Source organism: Grampus griseus (genome assembly GCF_964374135.1).
Source record: "Grampus griseus genome assembly, chromosome: 13".
In the NCBI taxonomy this organism is placed as follows: domain Eukaryota; kingdom Metazoa; phylum Chordata; class Mammalia; order Artiodactyla; family Delphinidae; genus Grampus; species Grampus griseus.
In genome coordinates this window covers 35,359,448-35,376,813 of record NC_139007.1, presented here as the reverse complement: position 1 = coordinate 35,376,813, position 17,366 = coordinate 35,359,448, and the positions used below count along the sequence as shown (strand labels likewise).

Below are 17,366 nucleotides of genomic sequence, written 5' to 3'. Positions count from 1 at the left end.
CACACACCCTAATAACTGTATTCACTCGTGACTGTAAGGAAGATTTTGAAGGGCACATTATTGTAAGCCCACTGACAAAACTACCGGTCAGCTCCTCCACTTGAAAAAGGTGAAGACGAGGAGAAAAAAACAAAAACAAAACCAAACCAAAACAAAACACAAAAACAGTTTGGCTTACTTGGTGTACAAATACATCGACTGGAATATCCAAGGGGCTTCCCTCTCGGTTTATCATGGAGATGAATCCAAATCCCATTCGCACGTTGAACCACTTACAGTGGCCAGTTCCGTGCAAAACCTGGGATTCCTCCTCTGCCTGCTCCGGCAGCTTCCCGGGCTCTTCTCCACCACCTTTGCTTGCCCCGCCTGAGTAGAACAGGACAAAAAAGTCAGTTAGTCAGTACTGCCATACAGTTCAGTGAAAGGAAAAAAAAAACTGCTTGGGAGTGGGGGTGGAGGGGAGAGGAAATGAAAGAAAAAAAAAGCTATTAAATGGTTGATTCCTTCTTTTATTCGGCAGAAAATATTTTAAATTAAAGGCTTAAAAGGGAAAGCGGGGGAGGGAGGAAGCCACACTGTTCTATCGATCACAACTTCCACGTTTCTGTACATACGTGTACGTTTTCATTTAACTCTGTTTCTCGGCCACATATTACAGTACAGCATGCGATTATTTTACTTGCATGTTGCTGATTTAACACTGATCCCATTTACAAAGAGAAATTTTCAGCGAAACTAATTCTCTCCGGCGTGCCCGAGGAGGAAAGAGAAATCGTGAAGATGGTTAGAACTAGTTAATGCACATGCGGCAGCAGTGAATCCAGGGTTATTTGCAATGTGCATTCCCCTCCCCCCCAATAACTTTCAATTAAAGTTGGGGTGGAATGGGGGAGGGGGCAGGTGTATAAAAGTTTTCTTGGGCTCACTAACTGAAACTGCGCTTAATCACACTCAAACAATTCAAACAATAGCCCCCTGAAAGCTTTTCAAGTTGTGAATCAGTGTGGGCGGTACAAAACATTTTTGGAGATCTATAACAATAGGTTGCAGAAAGCCCCACTGCGCGATGGGGGGTGGGGGGTACTGCTCAGTATTGGGGTAAAAGGGGAAGGGGGGACGGGCAAAGAAGGGTGGGAGAGGGAGAGGGCGGGAGAAAGGAAGAGAGAAAATCACAGTAAAACAATAGAAAAGAAAATTAACCTTCGGCCATGTTGCCCCACGGGCCCTCTGCTCCAAACTCGTGAGATGAAAACTTTCCCTTTGCAACGGAGTGATCTTCTGCATCAATCTAACATCTTGATTTTGTGCGATCACAAATTTAGCTCGCATGGTCTAATGTGCTTTCCCTCTTTTGATTTTTTTCTCTCCTCTCTCCAGTTTCTGGCCCCCTGAGCACACGTGACTTTGTCAATTACATGCTTTCTTGCTACTAATTTCACCTCGGATCCTTAAGGGGCTGGCAAGAGGAAGAGATAACCAATCGCCATTTCATCTATGCTGACATCAAAATAATTTATGAATGAACACGAAAAACTCAAACATGTTATCTTAAAGACAATTGGGGACGCTTCTTTACGATAAATCAGAATGCCGATTTCGTGCTTTTACTTAAACACAATGGAGGGTCCTTGTGAATCGTCGATTTAGAAAAACGGCAGTCATATATGTGCACACGCGTGCCTTACACATAAGCCTGTCTAAATAATCTCATTTAAGGGGAAAAAAGCCATTTAAATAAAGCAACCGACGTTACGCTTTTTTCCCCCTAAGAATTCAGATGCTCCGTTAACAGTAAACCTGCTTGGGATGCAAATTTCATATTTAATTCCATTCTTAGAGGAAAATATGTAATTTACAAAAGATCTAATTGAACCTAATTACACACCCATGAAACTTTAGATAATGGTAACCTACACCTACAATAAGAGAAATGCACACAATTACCTGACTGTGACCTGAAATTTGTTTCAAATTTAAAATAAAATGCTACCGGAAAAATCGCTATCACCTTCTTGTAGTCAAATTGTGTTTAGGTTTACCATTTCGGAACATTTTGGAGGGGGCTGGTAAGGAATTGTACTTCACAGGTTTCTCCGCCATCTCTTTCCGGGGGAGGGGATGTGATTAATGACTTCCTAAATAACAGCCCAGTTTTCCAGCCTAACATAGAGTGAACCTCAATCAGTGGCGATTGTTCCCCAAGAGCAAGGCGACGTAGGGCAAGGAGGGGGAGGGGAGCGCCAGGCAGGGGAGGTGAAGAGGAGCCGCCAGCACAGGCGGCTGCGGAGCCAGAGAAAGAGGTGGGGGAGAAACAGCGGGCGCGGGCGGGGGGAGGGGGTGAAAAAGGGAGGCAAGTGGGAGAAAAAAAGGTAAATTTATATCTTATTGACCGGACCCTGACATTTTAAAAGTCCACTACCAGGGGACAGAAGAGTTGAATAAACGAAAACTTAATAACGGGTTAGGCTCCTACCGTCCCTTCCCCGGCCAGCCCCCTGTTTCAAACTGCTTACCCTTTACCTTTAAAATTGGTTCAAACGATTGTTGATTACTAGATGCTGACACCAATACTGCCTCCCTTATCGACCACTACAGTAAATGTTATAGATCAACTAGAAATGCTGGATTTCCTTTAGAATATAAAATAAAACCCGTCTTTGAAACATTAAAACGCACCACTACTCTTCCCCCACCCCACCCCCATTTTCTTAAACAAGCAGTTTACCGAGAAACTGTACAGATACCACTTCCCTTTGGCAAAGCTACGGAGCTTACCCTCCCCCACTATACCCGCAACCCCCCTCCCCGTCTCTCCAAACACACTCCTAACTCTAACATTGTTTCACACAAACTAAAACGTAGGGATTTTGACCGAATCTAAAAGCTTTTGAAAATTCACATAATGCACCTATTTACACCTCCTCCCCATACTAAACAATGAAATATAAATTTATACTAATTAGCTCAGATCTGAAGTAAATTGATGTATATAAATAAATGTTATTTTCAGCTGTTTGTGGTAAAAGGCTTCAATCGAGACTGATTAACTTGAAAAGATTTTTCGTCTGTTTATTTCTTTTGTTGTTCCTCAAGAAAGGAGGCAAAGCTTTCTCATTTTATTTACTTTGTGTGTGGGGGGGGGGGGATAACCATGTGCCAGCTGGTAGGGAGGAAAGAAAAAGTGTAAAAATGTAAATGATTCTGCAAGAGTCCCAAAAGCTGAAGCTCTCAAAAAAATTATTTACTAACAAAACACTCACTAGGCATTACTTTAATAGTAGAAATCAACTGATTACACTGATCTATAATGAAATAACTTTAACGATGGTATTCCAGGTTAAATATTTTGAATAACAGGAAATAGAGAAACTAATTTGAATAAGTTGTTTTTTTAATATTTTAAATGAAAGAACTACTTTTAAAAATCAACATCTGGTAACAGAAATAATGTGAAAAGTACTCATGCAAATTGAGGAAATGCCATTATTTATGTAAAATTATCATAAAATTAACAGGCAGTATAATTTAGTTTTGTCACTGACACACATTCATGATAAACAATGTTTTATCTGTAAGCTTGTTTTTAATTAAAAAATAGTCCAATCATCATAAAATCAGAAATATGTAGGTGGGTTCTGAATCCTTGTTTGTTAAATTTGATGAAATTCAAACCTACAAATACATAGATGAAAAGTGTGAAATGCCATAAGTGAACCACATTGGATGGTATGGTTATGAGATTCAGTTTTGCCTGATTGGGGGCCTCCAGTATTAGTGGAATTAAGGTAGGGTTCACTGGACTGGTCACTGGTGTCAGAGGTTATCGACTCATTCATTTCCTGAGAGGGACATCGGCCTTTCAAGTCGTGTAGAAAGCTTTTTCCAACTGGGGACTTTGAGAAATCCTCTAACATTCATTCACAAAGAATTTAAGGCAAATGCATTTTACATACCTGGTTGGGGCGGGGGGGATTGGAGTGGGGTCGGTAAAAGAAAGGCGGAGAGAAGGGAAGAGGAAGGGTAGAAGGAGGAGAAGCAGGGAAGGGAATTGGGAGGGAGGGAAGAGAAGGAAGGAGACAGTGACAGAAAATATCAGTCCCCATTTCAGGGATATGGCACTGTCTTTTAAATAGACTCATCTTTTCCTGCTCCCCCCTCAGTCTTTTGAGCCTAAGATCCTTTTATGAAACTAACCATCATCTTTTTAAGCTCATAGAGTTCTTCTTTCACCTAAAATGGTCCCATGAATCTCCTAGAACGCTTTCCAATTTGTCACCTTCCTGAAGTCTTCTGGTTTTAATTTTTTTCTCATTTCCTACTTGTTTTTAGTGCCAGAAAGACCTGTGCTTGACTCAAAACGCATGTTTTATACTTGTGGAAGCCAAATGTTTCAGTGGCTTGATTTATCATACTTCTTGCAAAATGTCTTTAAAATGAGTTCAAGTAGCTACAAAGAATCGTCAATGCACTGGGGGTAAAAAAAAAAAATCAAGGAAATAACCTATCATACGCCCGTTGGTTATCACAATCTAAGATTTCTACATTTAAAAAACGTACGTATTTTCTTTTTCTTTCTTTCTTTTTTTTTTTAAAGAATTCCGACAGTACAATGCAAGGAGCCGAAAGAGGTGCCAGAGCCCACCGTCGTTGTTTTCAACTATAAGCAATGAGTGACTTCTATTACAGCTGAAACAATGCTTCGGTTCTTCTTAAAACTAGGAGGAGGGGCTGCGGCACTGCGACGAGCGGCTCCACCCGTGCTCTGCGTCCCGGCCGACAAGGCCGGGGTCTGCAGCCCCGCGCTGCCCTCGCAGCCGCGGATCTTCACGCGCAGCTCGCGCCCCCAGGGTCGCCGAGACCCCCAGGTCAGCGGATCTGCCCCTTCCCTCCACCGCCCGCCCCTGCCACTTCCTCTCCCCGTTCTCTCTCTAGTCACCTTTCCCTTTAGTCACCACATCACCACCTCCTCTCGAGAAGTCAAGCCGTTCCAAAGAAGGCTGAGGATTTCTCACTAATTAGGGGACATTCACATTTGTCATTTCGTCCCGACAAGAGGAACACCAAACAAAAGAAACCTTTGCCTTCACCAGGATGGAGGCAACGCTTGACGCACCCTACTACCTTCCCTGCGTTTCCAGACATGTACCATGTACAATCTGATTCCTTCATCTGGGAGATGTCAGTCTCCGCAAACCAAAAAGTGAAGTCAAGTGGGGGAGGGGTCATGAGAACCCGAGAGAATGACCACTCCACCCCCTACTCCCCCACCAGGCCATGCCTAAAATGGAGCTGTCTTCACACAGACCCCTGGCGCCGTCCTTTCGGGAAGCCACGAAAACGTCGCCGTGCGCCTTTGGAGGATCAGGAAAAGCTGTCGGCGGGGAAGGGGGTGGGGGGCGGCCGGGGGCGATTTTAGGGAACCCGCTGTCTGGCCGCGGCTTGAGGTTTCCCGCCCAAAGGCTGCGGACCCGCACGTCGGGCAAACTGTTGCCGATCCCTCCCACTGCGTTTCAGTAAACTACTTTACCCGCAAATAACTTTCTTGAAATTCTTGCAACACGGAGTCAGCTGAAAGGAGTACTGGACTGGGTGCGTTGGTCTTATAGCACAGGCACTTTAGAATATGGGGGCTATTTGTTTTCGTTTCCGAAGAGCAAAATTCCGTTCTCACTTAATTTCCTTGTCTGAGAGCAAAATGCTCTGGCTTAACACAATTGTTCCAATTTGGTAATTTTTACACAGCTGTAAAAATCTCTTAAATATTTTCCTTAAATAGGTTAACATATTTCCCCAGGCATAATTAAATAAAATTATGGAAATACGGGAAACGATTAAAATAAATTTTAAGTGTGCCAGATAAAATTGCCTTTATATTTCAAAAAACAAGTATTTGCAAATGTTTCCTTCTTTTTTTGGTCCTTTACGTTTCAGCCAAGTATGTAGAGCAACAAAATTAATTCAGAAAAGGGGCATTATTTTAACACCATCATTTTGTAGAAAGTTTACTATTTTTTAACTGGAATAGGAAAAATCATATTCTATTAACATACTTCTTCAATTAAAAGGAAAAGTAAAAATTTTATTATTACTCCTCCCAAATATTTTCTGAATTGTGTGCAACAAATACTTTCCTAAATGATTTTAATTAAGACAGCAATAGGTTAGAGAAATCATTTAGTAATAAGCATTACATTACTTTGCCCAGAATAGCACAAAATGAAGGTTCTTCATGTTTTATTTGAAAAATGAGTCCAGATTTTTCACCTGTACTACTTGAACAGGTATGCCTCATAATTTACAGACCTTTTTGCAATAAATATTCTGAGTCTGCAGAAATGACACTAAATAATGTAAACATAACAATTTTTCCCTCTCAAAGCAATGAATGAAAATTTACCCTTTAAAACTTAATCTCATCAAAACAAATAACTGGAATAAGAGTGTGGACTGTGGCGCAGTGGTTGAGAGTCCGCCTGCCGATGCAGGGGACAGGGGTTCGTGCCCCGGTCCGGGAAGATCCCACGTGCCGCGGAGCAGCTGGGCCCGTGAACCATGGCCGCTGAGCTTGCGCGTCCGGAGCCTCTGCTCCGCAATGGGAGAGGCCACAACAGTGAGAGGCCCGCGTACCGCAAAAAAAAAAAAAGAGTATGGACGGCTTCCTAGGTATTTCTTTTAATATTTTCACTTTAGGTTAATTTTGGGGAAGAGGACAGGTAGGTGGAAAATAGGAAGGGAAAAAATAGTACAGGAGTAAAAGATGAGGCAAATGAGAAGAAATCTTCAGGCTTTAAAGATGCCTGTGCAGGAAGCAAATCTGTGGAGAAAAAGCACCCAGCTAGAAACCGGAGGCCAGAGTTCTGGTCCCATTTAATAACCTTGTGTGTGACCTTGGATCATTAAGCTTCTCTGGGCCTCAGTTTCCTCACCTGCAAAGTGAGGACACTGGAGCAGTTGATGCTCAAATCTTTGGCTTAAATGCAATCTCTGGCAATAACCTTTCTTTTGGTGAAAGTGCAACCTCTCCCTGGCCAACGCTTTTTAATCACAAGGAAACACAGACATGAAACTTTATTGCAGTCACTTAACACACTGGTGTTAACATTACTTCCCAGCAGAAGAGAAAAGGGCCTCTGGACTGCCTCCAATTTGCCCCCAGAGGGAAACCACAATCAATAGTAAGGTGAAAAGAGCTGGTAAATTAAAATATTGTAGCAACTTTTCGGAATCTTCTTTTTCATGGTACTCTTTAGAGCATCATCTCTATGTCAAAGGATTCACTCCAGAAAAAAGTAAAGTGCTTGTCAAAAGGCAATGCCTATCAGTGGTTTCCTCACTAAACCTTTTGATTCCTACTGCTTTCCTCTTGCTACCTACAATCCTGTATTTGATAAGCTTAATAATAGAATAACAGCATTTCACTTGTACTTATAAATGCTCATAAACTCTGTCATCTCATAGCTCTTAAGAGTTTTGAAAGCAGTATTAGTCAAGAGTTTAGTCAAGAGTAGACCCAAGGCATTAACTGTATGAGAGCAGAAGCCAGAGTAATACATTAAAATACTAATACAAATAAAACTGTTACTGAAAATAGTATTGTCAGTTTTCAGTTAGTTTCAGTAATACAAGAGAATATTTCTCCATTAAAAGCCTAGGTTTACAGTACACCTAAATAAATGAAAGGATATACATATATATATATATAGATATTTTAAGTGTAGGTTTAAGATGTTAAAAGTTCACATGACTCATTTTTGTAGTATAGTGAGGAACAAATTTGATACATGCTCATGAAAAGCAAAATAAATGGAGCTTTCCTAGATTAGGAAAATTCTCTAATTCCCTGAAAAACATGGCTAATATATTGTGCTATTTATGTTATGGTAAATTTTTTGAAAACAGGAGCAAGTCTCTAGCTTTAAATTAATTCAGCATATACTTGTGAGTGCCTATTTTGCTACGGGCTTTACAAAAATGAACAAGCCACAAATACTTTTCATTCAGCTCCATTAACATTTAAATATTATCTGTTTTGCCTGAGATACAGAAAAGGGAATCACAAAATCCAATATTGCTAAAATCAGGAGGAAAAGGAGTTAACTAGAAGATTTCATCCATGCAATTCTGGTGGGAGTATCAGTTTATAGATGAAGTGATCTGGAGTACAGTAGGTACAAGATGAGTACCATACCCATCTTGCCAAAGTGGAGAATGCCTGAGGGCTGTCATGTTTTCTCATATGCCTCCAATGATCTTTTTAAATAAATATTAGTTAAGTAAAAATTTAATTAAAAAAAAAGACTAACCTGGGGCTGATGAAACCTGGTTGAATGACCTCATTGTCTTCTGAAGAACCTAAAATCAGAGAGCTCAAGTCAGTACTACATTAATTGCTCATTTAATTGCCTCTTCTTCAGCTTAATAGCTCATTAGAAAGCAATAAAATGCTTAGGTTTTGACTCTGTGAAGTGACCTGTAAACTTTTTTTTACAATTTAAGACTCACCTAGCAAAATTAGATAACCAATTGGCATAAACTTGCCTTTCATTCCAATTAAAGGATGGTAGTTTAAAAAACATTCTAAACAAGACCACTAAGATGTAGTCAAAGATCCAGATTTCAGGAACAATGCAGTTTTAAATTTTTTTAATATTTAATTTTACACTGTAATTCAAGAATCCCATTCTCTTTTTTAACCACAGTTAAAAATGAACTTAACCTATGATACTCTGTTCCTTGATGGACTAATTTGATTATTCAGATATCTTTTAGAAGATAAATCATGAGACTCTAATTGTGATACTATACCCCTGATACTGGGTCTATTACATTCAAATACTTTTTGAGAAAAAAATTACTTTAAGAGGTAATACATTTAATCATTGAGTATATTTAATTAAAGATATCTAATATGCATTAACCCAGATTTTATAAGCAAAATCAGTTCTCCTTAAAAAAACATGAGCTAGTACTAATGTTTCTAATATATCCACTGGCAGATGTCACAACACAATAAAACTTGCAATAAAGAGGTCACCCAGTAATGAAGTATAGAGGTTGGAAGAAAAATTCCTGATGACCACTGAATTATCATTTTTATCCTCGGGTCCGAGTTATTAAAGCTTGGAAAACAGATTGGTTTGAACATGCATACACTCACCTGCCACCACCCAGGGCTGTCTTTCCTTCCTTAACTAAGTTTTTACACACTGTATCTACTATATCAACTCACAAAAAAATAAATCATTATGTGTAAATTCTCTAAGTTGTGATCTAATTTTCTTCTCAAAACGAAATGGAGGCTTTTCCAAATGCAGAGTTCTACTGAATGTTGACCCAAGATTCTTCTTACAAAGGATGACAATCTCACTGAGTAAGATTTGAAAAGAATAGAGGAAGAATGTGAACAAAAGGCACGTGAACCTCTGTGCATTAAGTCCTTTAGTTATCCTGTGTTTACAACCAAAAGACAGACGATATTGACAGCCCCTCGTTTGTAGAGACGTGGATGGACCTAGAGACTGTCATACAGAGTGAAGTAAGTCAGAAAGAGAAAAACAAGTATCATATATTAACACATACATGTGGAATCTAGAAAAATGGTACAGATGAACAGGTTTACAAGGCAGAAATAGAGGCACAGACATAGAGAACAAACATATGGACACCAAGGGGGGATAGCCGGGGTGGGGGTGGGGGTGGGGGGGATGAACTGGGCGATTGGGATTGACATGTATACACTAATATGTATAAAACAGATAACTAACAAGAACCTCCTGTATAAAAATTTAAAAAAAAGATGACAGTCCCTAATGTTAACAAAATTCATTATTAAAACTTACTAGTTTTCCTTTACATTGAGCGTATATTAAATTTTATTTTGCACATTTGGTTTAGTGAGGGGGTATTTAAATACTATAAATAAATTTCAGCAAAACCTAGCTCATGTTTTTCTAATAGCCCACAGCCCAAACTTGATCTTCTCTGCTTATATATTTGCAAAAAAGTTCAAAATGACATATTCTAAAGATGTGAAACACAGAAAGTGTTTGCAAACATTTTTTTCAAATAAGTCAGATGATAAGTTATTATAAATGTGAAATCTAATAAAGTGAAAGTCAAATGGTGTAAAAATTAGCTAAATAACACTATTTAATTTTAAGAGCTCAAACTATGAGCTTTCTGGGTTTAAAGAAAGCAGGACAATTTGAATGATAAAAATGTTCAGATTTTTCATTATCCAAACTTACACATGATGGTTTTGGTTATTGATAGTTTTAATATTATCAACCTTTTCAAACGAAAAGTAAGGTGGAATTATTTCACAGATATCAATATATTTCACTGATGTTAAATAATGATTTTAAAATTTTCACAAACAAGAGTTGGAAGAGAAAACAGAAGTTTAAATATAGATATTAATATCCATCCATATGAACAACTATGATAGGGATTTGATAGGTTAATGTTATATAAAATATTCACAATATTAAATGTTCATATTCTGACTATAGGTGACTTTTTTGAAAAGAAATAACAATAAAGAATGAAAATAATTCTTTAAATGCACGAAATACTCCCAAAACAGCTATTTATAATTTTATACACAGGTATCTCTATTTAATATTATAATGCACTTCTTTGCCCCTTCACTAGGATAATCCCTAATCATCATTTAAATCTCCACTTAGATCTCTTTTTCTTATTGTTCCATACTGAGTACAATGCCTCTACCATTTAGCACCGTACTGTAATTGACTGTAATAGCCCATGATGTTCTCTCTCCTAACTTGACTCTATGTTCTATGAGTGGGAGGAATAGAGTACATTTAGCTCATCACTGTAATCCTAGCTTTCTTTAGTGTTCAATACATATTTTTTAATGAATCAAAGACTTAATGAATTTCTGAACCTGGGCTGACTATCTCTAGGATGCCTTTTATGAATTAAATAGACTATAAACAAATTTTTTCTTAAAAATCTTTTCACCAAGAGAATGTGATAGGGAATTAATCAGTTGACTATTGCAAACATAAAATATGTACAAATAAAGTGACTTCAATGATTTTATTTTAAATATACTATAGACTTACTATTATAAAATTGCCTAACTTAACACCATTCATTACAAACACTCCAAGATTTCATATTTCTTCCTAGTAAAATATGTAACAATATTCTTCTCAAGTACATTGCATATTGTTGTTAATCCACTATTGTAACTATTCAATGTAAAGGAAAATGCTTACTACTATGCATTATACACTATAATTTATTTAAAAATTGCCAAGATGCTAAGCCCAGAAAACTGAGTAGTAATAAAATAAAATACTGCTATATAACATATTACTGAGAACTTTATTTAAATTCAATTGACATCACATTAGCCTTTACTTCTAATATTAATAAAAAACAATAGTTACTTTAGGTTGGCAAAAAATGATTTAGCAATCAAGAATATTCACCATAATAAAGTAAAAGTATTTCATTATTTATTCTCATCACTACAACTTCTCAACATTTAAAAAAAAGGTTAAATTTTTGTTTCTGACTATATTTTCTAAAACAATGTAAGGGTAAAAGCACATTATAGTTTATTAAATATTCACTTCATGGTTTATAACAAAAATTATAGCCTATTTACAATGTGTCTCAGCCATCACTGAACTAAATCATTCTTTGGAAAGCAAAGTAGGCAATAATGTGACTTTCCTTTCTTCGAAGAATAGTTGGGGGGAAAGTTTTTAAATGACTACTTAAAATCATATACACATATATAGCAAACATACTATAAACCCCAGAGTAAAACCTAAAGCACAGTATTTATTTACATTTACTATAACTTAAATATAACATATACACATATGAAATAAAACATTAGATGTGGAGGTTCAACATTGAAGTGAATGTGTGTGCTTTATGAAAATGTTTTCTTACATCGTCCTCTAAAGGAATGTTTAATATGTAGTAAAATGTTTCACTGTAATTATTTTTTTGCCGATTAGTCAATAAACTAAATTCAAATGCTGTCTAAGCAAAATCAGGGTAAATTATTGTGTAATTTAACTCAACATCCTACTGTAACTTTGGATAAAACTGAAAATGCTGTACCTTCAATTATATACAGATACAGAAAATTTAAAGAAAATACTTAAAACTAAAGTTAAGACAAATATTTACATGTGACTTTATGTAACTGAAAATTCATAGGTATAGATAGGAGTGCTAAAACAAGAAACCTCACATTTACTGAACTATTTTGAACATTATCTTTAGAGAATGGAAAAAAATTTATACTACTTTATGAAAAACATTTCAAAATTATATTTTTTATATTTATGAATCAAAAGTTATTATTTGTAACATATTAAAATACAGTTAACCTTAAATTAAAGGCTAGTATTTGTCATACTGCTATTGAATCACAGAGATGAATTTAACTTTAACCATTTTACAAATTGAAATTTTACTGATTTCACCTAAGATATGGGCAGCTCTAGCATTCTCTTCAACTGCTGTAGCAAAACATAATTTATTCTAGAAAATAAAAAATTTCAAAGTAATAATTTAAGTCAACTAGCATATTGTCAAAATTGTTTAAAGGTGCCAACTATGACACAAATACTAATTGGTAAACACAATTCTTTAGCTTAAATGTGAATGTTGTAAAACAACTGAGCCATGGCACAGTTGGTTTTGCTAATGCAAACAGTTTGTATTTTCTACCATATCAAACAACAGTTTCATATAATAAAGCTCATAACTGAGTCATTGTTGAGGTCATATTGAATAGAAGAAAAAAATAGTGGTTTTAGATTAAAAAGAGTCAAAATAATGGCAAAAGTCGTGTCGTAAAGAAGCTAATCACATATATTTTGAAGGCCCACCATAACTTTAAGATAAAAACTTTAAGGTAGCTTCTTGATATGATAAACAAAAATGATTCTAAGTAAACCTGAATAGTTCTAAATAAGTACAATGTTAATAAGAAAATTATATTTGATAGACATTTTCAGTTTTGATATACATTAATGGTTAAAAATTTATATCACAAGAGATTAACAACTAAATGAGAACTTTTCATGCATTTGAAATAGCTTCAATAAACATTTTAGAAAGATCAAGAGATGTTTTGGAGGCTGCTCACTTTTACATCACTGCCAGTGATATAATGGTGTAATAAATGTAATATTTTTTAAAAATCAGGATATCAACTAGCAAAGGAGATTACACCAAGAAACTAAAGCAAAAAAGACAAAACATAATTTACACATATTTTCTAAAATTTTAAATCTACAAAAAAGTAAAGCCTGTTTTTAACCTATACAGTATAGAATATTTTAGTTGAAATGTTTTTGTAGTGGCTGAAAGAAATGTTACATAAAAGAACTGTTTGCAAAATATAAAAGTAGCATTTTGGCTCTTGCATTCCCAAATAAGAAATACTGATTTGAAAATATCTAAAAAATTTAAAATATGTTTTTCCACCAATAGAACTGGTCATTCAATACTAAGTCCTTTTTCCTATATAATTAACCTTTTGTTCAGCCATGAAAAAACTAGGAACTGATTGCTTGAAAATGAGCTGCATGCCCTTTGTCCTGGTTTGTCACCTTTGACCCTTAATTTGATGATCCTGCATGTCAACCCATTCTATTTTTAGGAAAATCATGTCATAGTTCTATGCCTAAAATAGTACTTTTTACTGAAATATTAAATATGTTACAACATTCCTTTTCAGGTAATTTCTACAATGGTTTCATACCAGTGTTCATTTCACACAATGTAGAACACAATAACATTGTTAGGAGTGACAGCCTGGTGTTTATTCTGGTTCAAACAACAGAAAATTTCCCCAAAGTGCTAAGTCAAGATTATTATAATTTCAAAATTTATATTTTTCTCTTTATTTAAAAAGTGCTTATATTATTGTTTCTCAGTATAACTTGTTTCATGAGTGATGTAATTTTATTACTTTTGATAACCACATGTTTTGATGTTGGTTTTGATAGTGCCACTTAGACAGTGATATAAACCTGAATCAAAATATCAAGTTCATACTCAAGCTTACAGCGGTGTCCCCTAAAATTGTACAGTTTTTGAGAGAACTCATCGGTCACTTAACTTGGTTTTAAATTCTTGTCTTCATTTGCAAGGGGCAGCTTTCCAAGAAAGAGAAAACCTCTAGCATTGATCCCATTGATTTTACTGACACTACTTAAAATCAATGTTATATTAATATACTTCAGAGATAAAATTTCTCTATCACAATTTTTGGTTGATTTCAATACATCTGGGTAAAAAGAAGATATTAAAAAGTACATATGAAATATATGTATACATTTCCTACAATGATGATGCTACTTGAACATCTACACAATTTCTGTGTACAGTTTTCAGTCAGATTTAGCAGTGGCCAACATGGCTGTCTTGGTTCAGCACTATGGTCAGCGACTTCATAGAGAGTCATTGTGTCAGAGAAATCCAACACAGTGTACATGTACATACTGGGTAAGTTTCTCAAACCGATGTGATTCTATACTTCATATATTCCTAGATATGTTCATATAAATCAGTCTTAAGTTTTGTAATGTAAAGAATTTCCATTGTTATGCTTGGCAAACTACAAATTCTTTACCATGTGGTTCATCAAAAACCATACGTATTTATAATGCAAACACAGTCCTTTTAAAAAGCAAGAGAATCAAGTACAGGCTCTAAAGCATTTAAACATAAAAACTTACGGGTATTTATGGGCTACAGAATTTTAAAAGACAGTAATATTCTACTAAAAATTACCAAATAAGAAAACTCTTTAGCTGACCAAAATTTTGTATAGTCCCTTTCATAATCAATAGCTTTAATTACTTCTGAACTGATATATCTCTGAATCTCCATTTTCCTTTTTTTTCAATCAATTCCACTATGCATTAACATAAATGTTAACAGATCATTTCCTGACCTGAGCTTTCTAATACAATCCCTAAATTTGGTAGTTTTGAATAGCACTTCAATTATTTTAAAGAAACATCAATTCTATACCTGAAGACTGTTATGAAGACTGTTACCTGAAAACATGCATATATGTTTTATTTAACAACTTATTTCTCTCTTAATTATGATTTGTAAATTATGATAGCAGTGTGTTACAAATACAAAAAAAAATTATTGTGCATGATCAGATACCAAACATTATCAAACTATTAGACAGGTAACATCTATTTAATCTTCTCTTTGTTCAGAGTAAACAGGAAAAAAACCCTTAAATCCACTATATTTATTAAAATTCTAGTGTTTTCTTTTTAAATTTACATGTACAACACACTTTAAAATAAGTCATTCTGAAGATTAACTTTGAGTACTACCATATTAAAACTTAATCTGCTTCACTTACAAAGAGGTATAGTTAACTGCATTTTCCCCCATAATAGTCAATTTTTAATTTAAATCGTGATTAATTTCACAACAAATTTTTCATTGTTTCTGAAAGAAATCTGGCACAGACATGTAATATGACACTCTACAATTTGACAAGGATTAATGAGGCTTGATCGTTGAATCATTTGCTTCCAGATCTATTGAGAAGCTCCTATAAACAGTTCTAATAACCAATATGCGCTACAAATTGATTCATATCCTTAAATTCTTTTTGACATTTTATTATCAAGCAACGATTAGCTGATCCTATTTGTAAAATGGAAGAGTCAAATAAAGCATTTTATTCATTTGTAGTACCTTCCCCTCCCCAGCAAGTACTAGAAAGAGGCCTATGTCAGTTTAATTCCTAAAGCTCTTTAGGAAATTTGGGCACCTGGATTGTCCTATTTCATACATTCAGAGATAAAGAATATGGGAAGCAAGAACTGTCCCCTAAATGAACACGGGTCTGTTAATTATTAGTCTAAATGCAGTACTATTACAGATTGTTGTTAATTTACAATATGACTCCTCTATTACATCTGTGCAAACTCATAACAGAAAAAAAATCCATGGCATAAATTTCATAACAATTAAATTTATATTTTGTAAACCACATAAACTGCCATAAATTCCCAATAATTCAATTTAAAATTTTGTAGTTTTCCCGCAGTCCTTATAAAAATTGTTTCGCAACTTACTGTTGGACTTAAAATTTTGCTTTACCAACAGATGCATTTTAAAAAGCGTTACTGCATTATCACCTAACTAAATATGGTAATAATCTGCACAAAAAATGAAACATGAGGATTTTTTTGATCCGAGTAAATATAATTTTAAGTCATACTTTTCTAAGGATGCTGTTAAATGTTTTAAAATTCATTCTAATACCAGTTGTCATGTGTAATTTTAACTTCCACAATATTTTGACCAAGAAATTCAAAACTACAATAAAACACGAGCATATTTTCCCCTCATTTAACAACTGTAGGTGTAAAGTTGTTACACGGTGAAGAATTTAGTTCTATGAGCAGTAATAATACCTGATAACCTTAATATCCTGTGGATGAAAACAAATCCACAGAGGGAACAGAAAGGAACTCAAGGAAACACAGGAACCTAAGATTTCAGTCTGTTACATGAAACAATTCAAAATGGCGGACTATTACTTACATTTAAGAAATTTCCGCAATGAAGACACTAAATACATACTGTAAGATGTTACTCGAAAACACTCAGTATTTATCAACGTGCAGTTTAAAAAAAAAAAAAAGTTTTTGGAGTACAAATCCTCGTAAGGCGCCCGCATCCAGTGTTCCAGTCAATAGTCAGTTACTGCTCCTGCGAATGTATTGATTCTTCTTTGGTTGTTTTCTTTTCAAAAGCAACCTAAGTCCAAGTGCGTTTTTCTCTCTCTGTTCTCCTCAAATCCTTAATTCTAATTCATGAATTTACATTACCAATCCCGACGCAAAAAGGATCCCCGACGCCTGCGGCTACAAAGCAGCTCCACTGCGGAGTGCGCGAAGGGCAGGAGCGGACGCCCCCTGGCGGCGCAGACCCTCGGGCCCGAAGCGCCCACCCCGGCCACGCGGACCGGCTGCCGGGCCACCCAGCCCGCGCTGCACCATTGCCCCCGAGTCGCCCGCGCCCCCTCCCCACCCGGCCCGCCAGTTCCTGCTGCTGGGCGGCGACGGCCGCGGCGAGACCCGTCGGCCGTGCTAGCTACGCCGCGCCTGCACAGAGCGCCGACCCAGCGGCGCGGAGCGAGGAGAGAAAGGTGTGAACCCGGAAGTACATCGTCCGCCCGCATCTCGGTGGGAACACTGGGGCAATAAATCAGGGCCGGCGAAGGCAGGACACCGCTCTGGCTCCCAAACGGCAACTTGCTGCGAGACCTGTCACTTCCCCACCTGGCCCCGTCCTTCCCCCCTCCCTGGCGCTCACGCCTC

At 36.4% G+C, this 17,366-nt stretch overlaps 1 protein-coding gene across 1 annotated transcript in view; it reads right to left on the bottom strand.

The window, feature by feature from the left end:
* Positions 1-8,337, bottom strand: part of LIN28B (lin-28 homolog B) — a gene marked incomplete at both ends in the record, with an annotated part of 120,190 nt that extends 111,853 nt beyond the window's left edge. The window contains 2 exons of the mRNA XM_082668914.1: positions 179-366; positions 8,304-8,337. Coding sequence (XP_082525040.1) covers positions 179-366; positions 8,304-8,337 — 222 coding nt within the window. The remainder of the gene's footprint in view (positions 1-178; positions 367-8,303) is intronic.
* Positions 8,338-17,366: the final 9,029 nt, after the last annotated feature.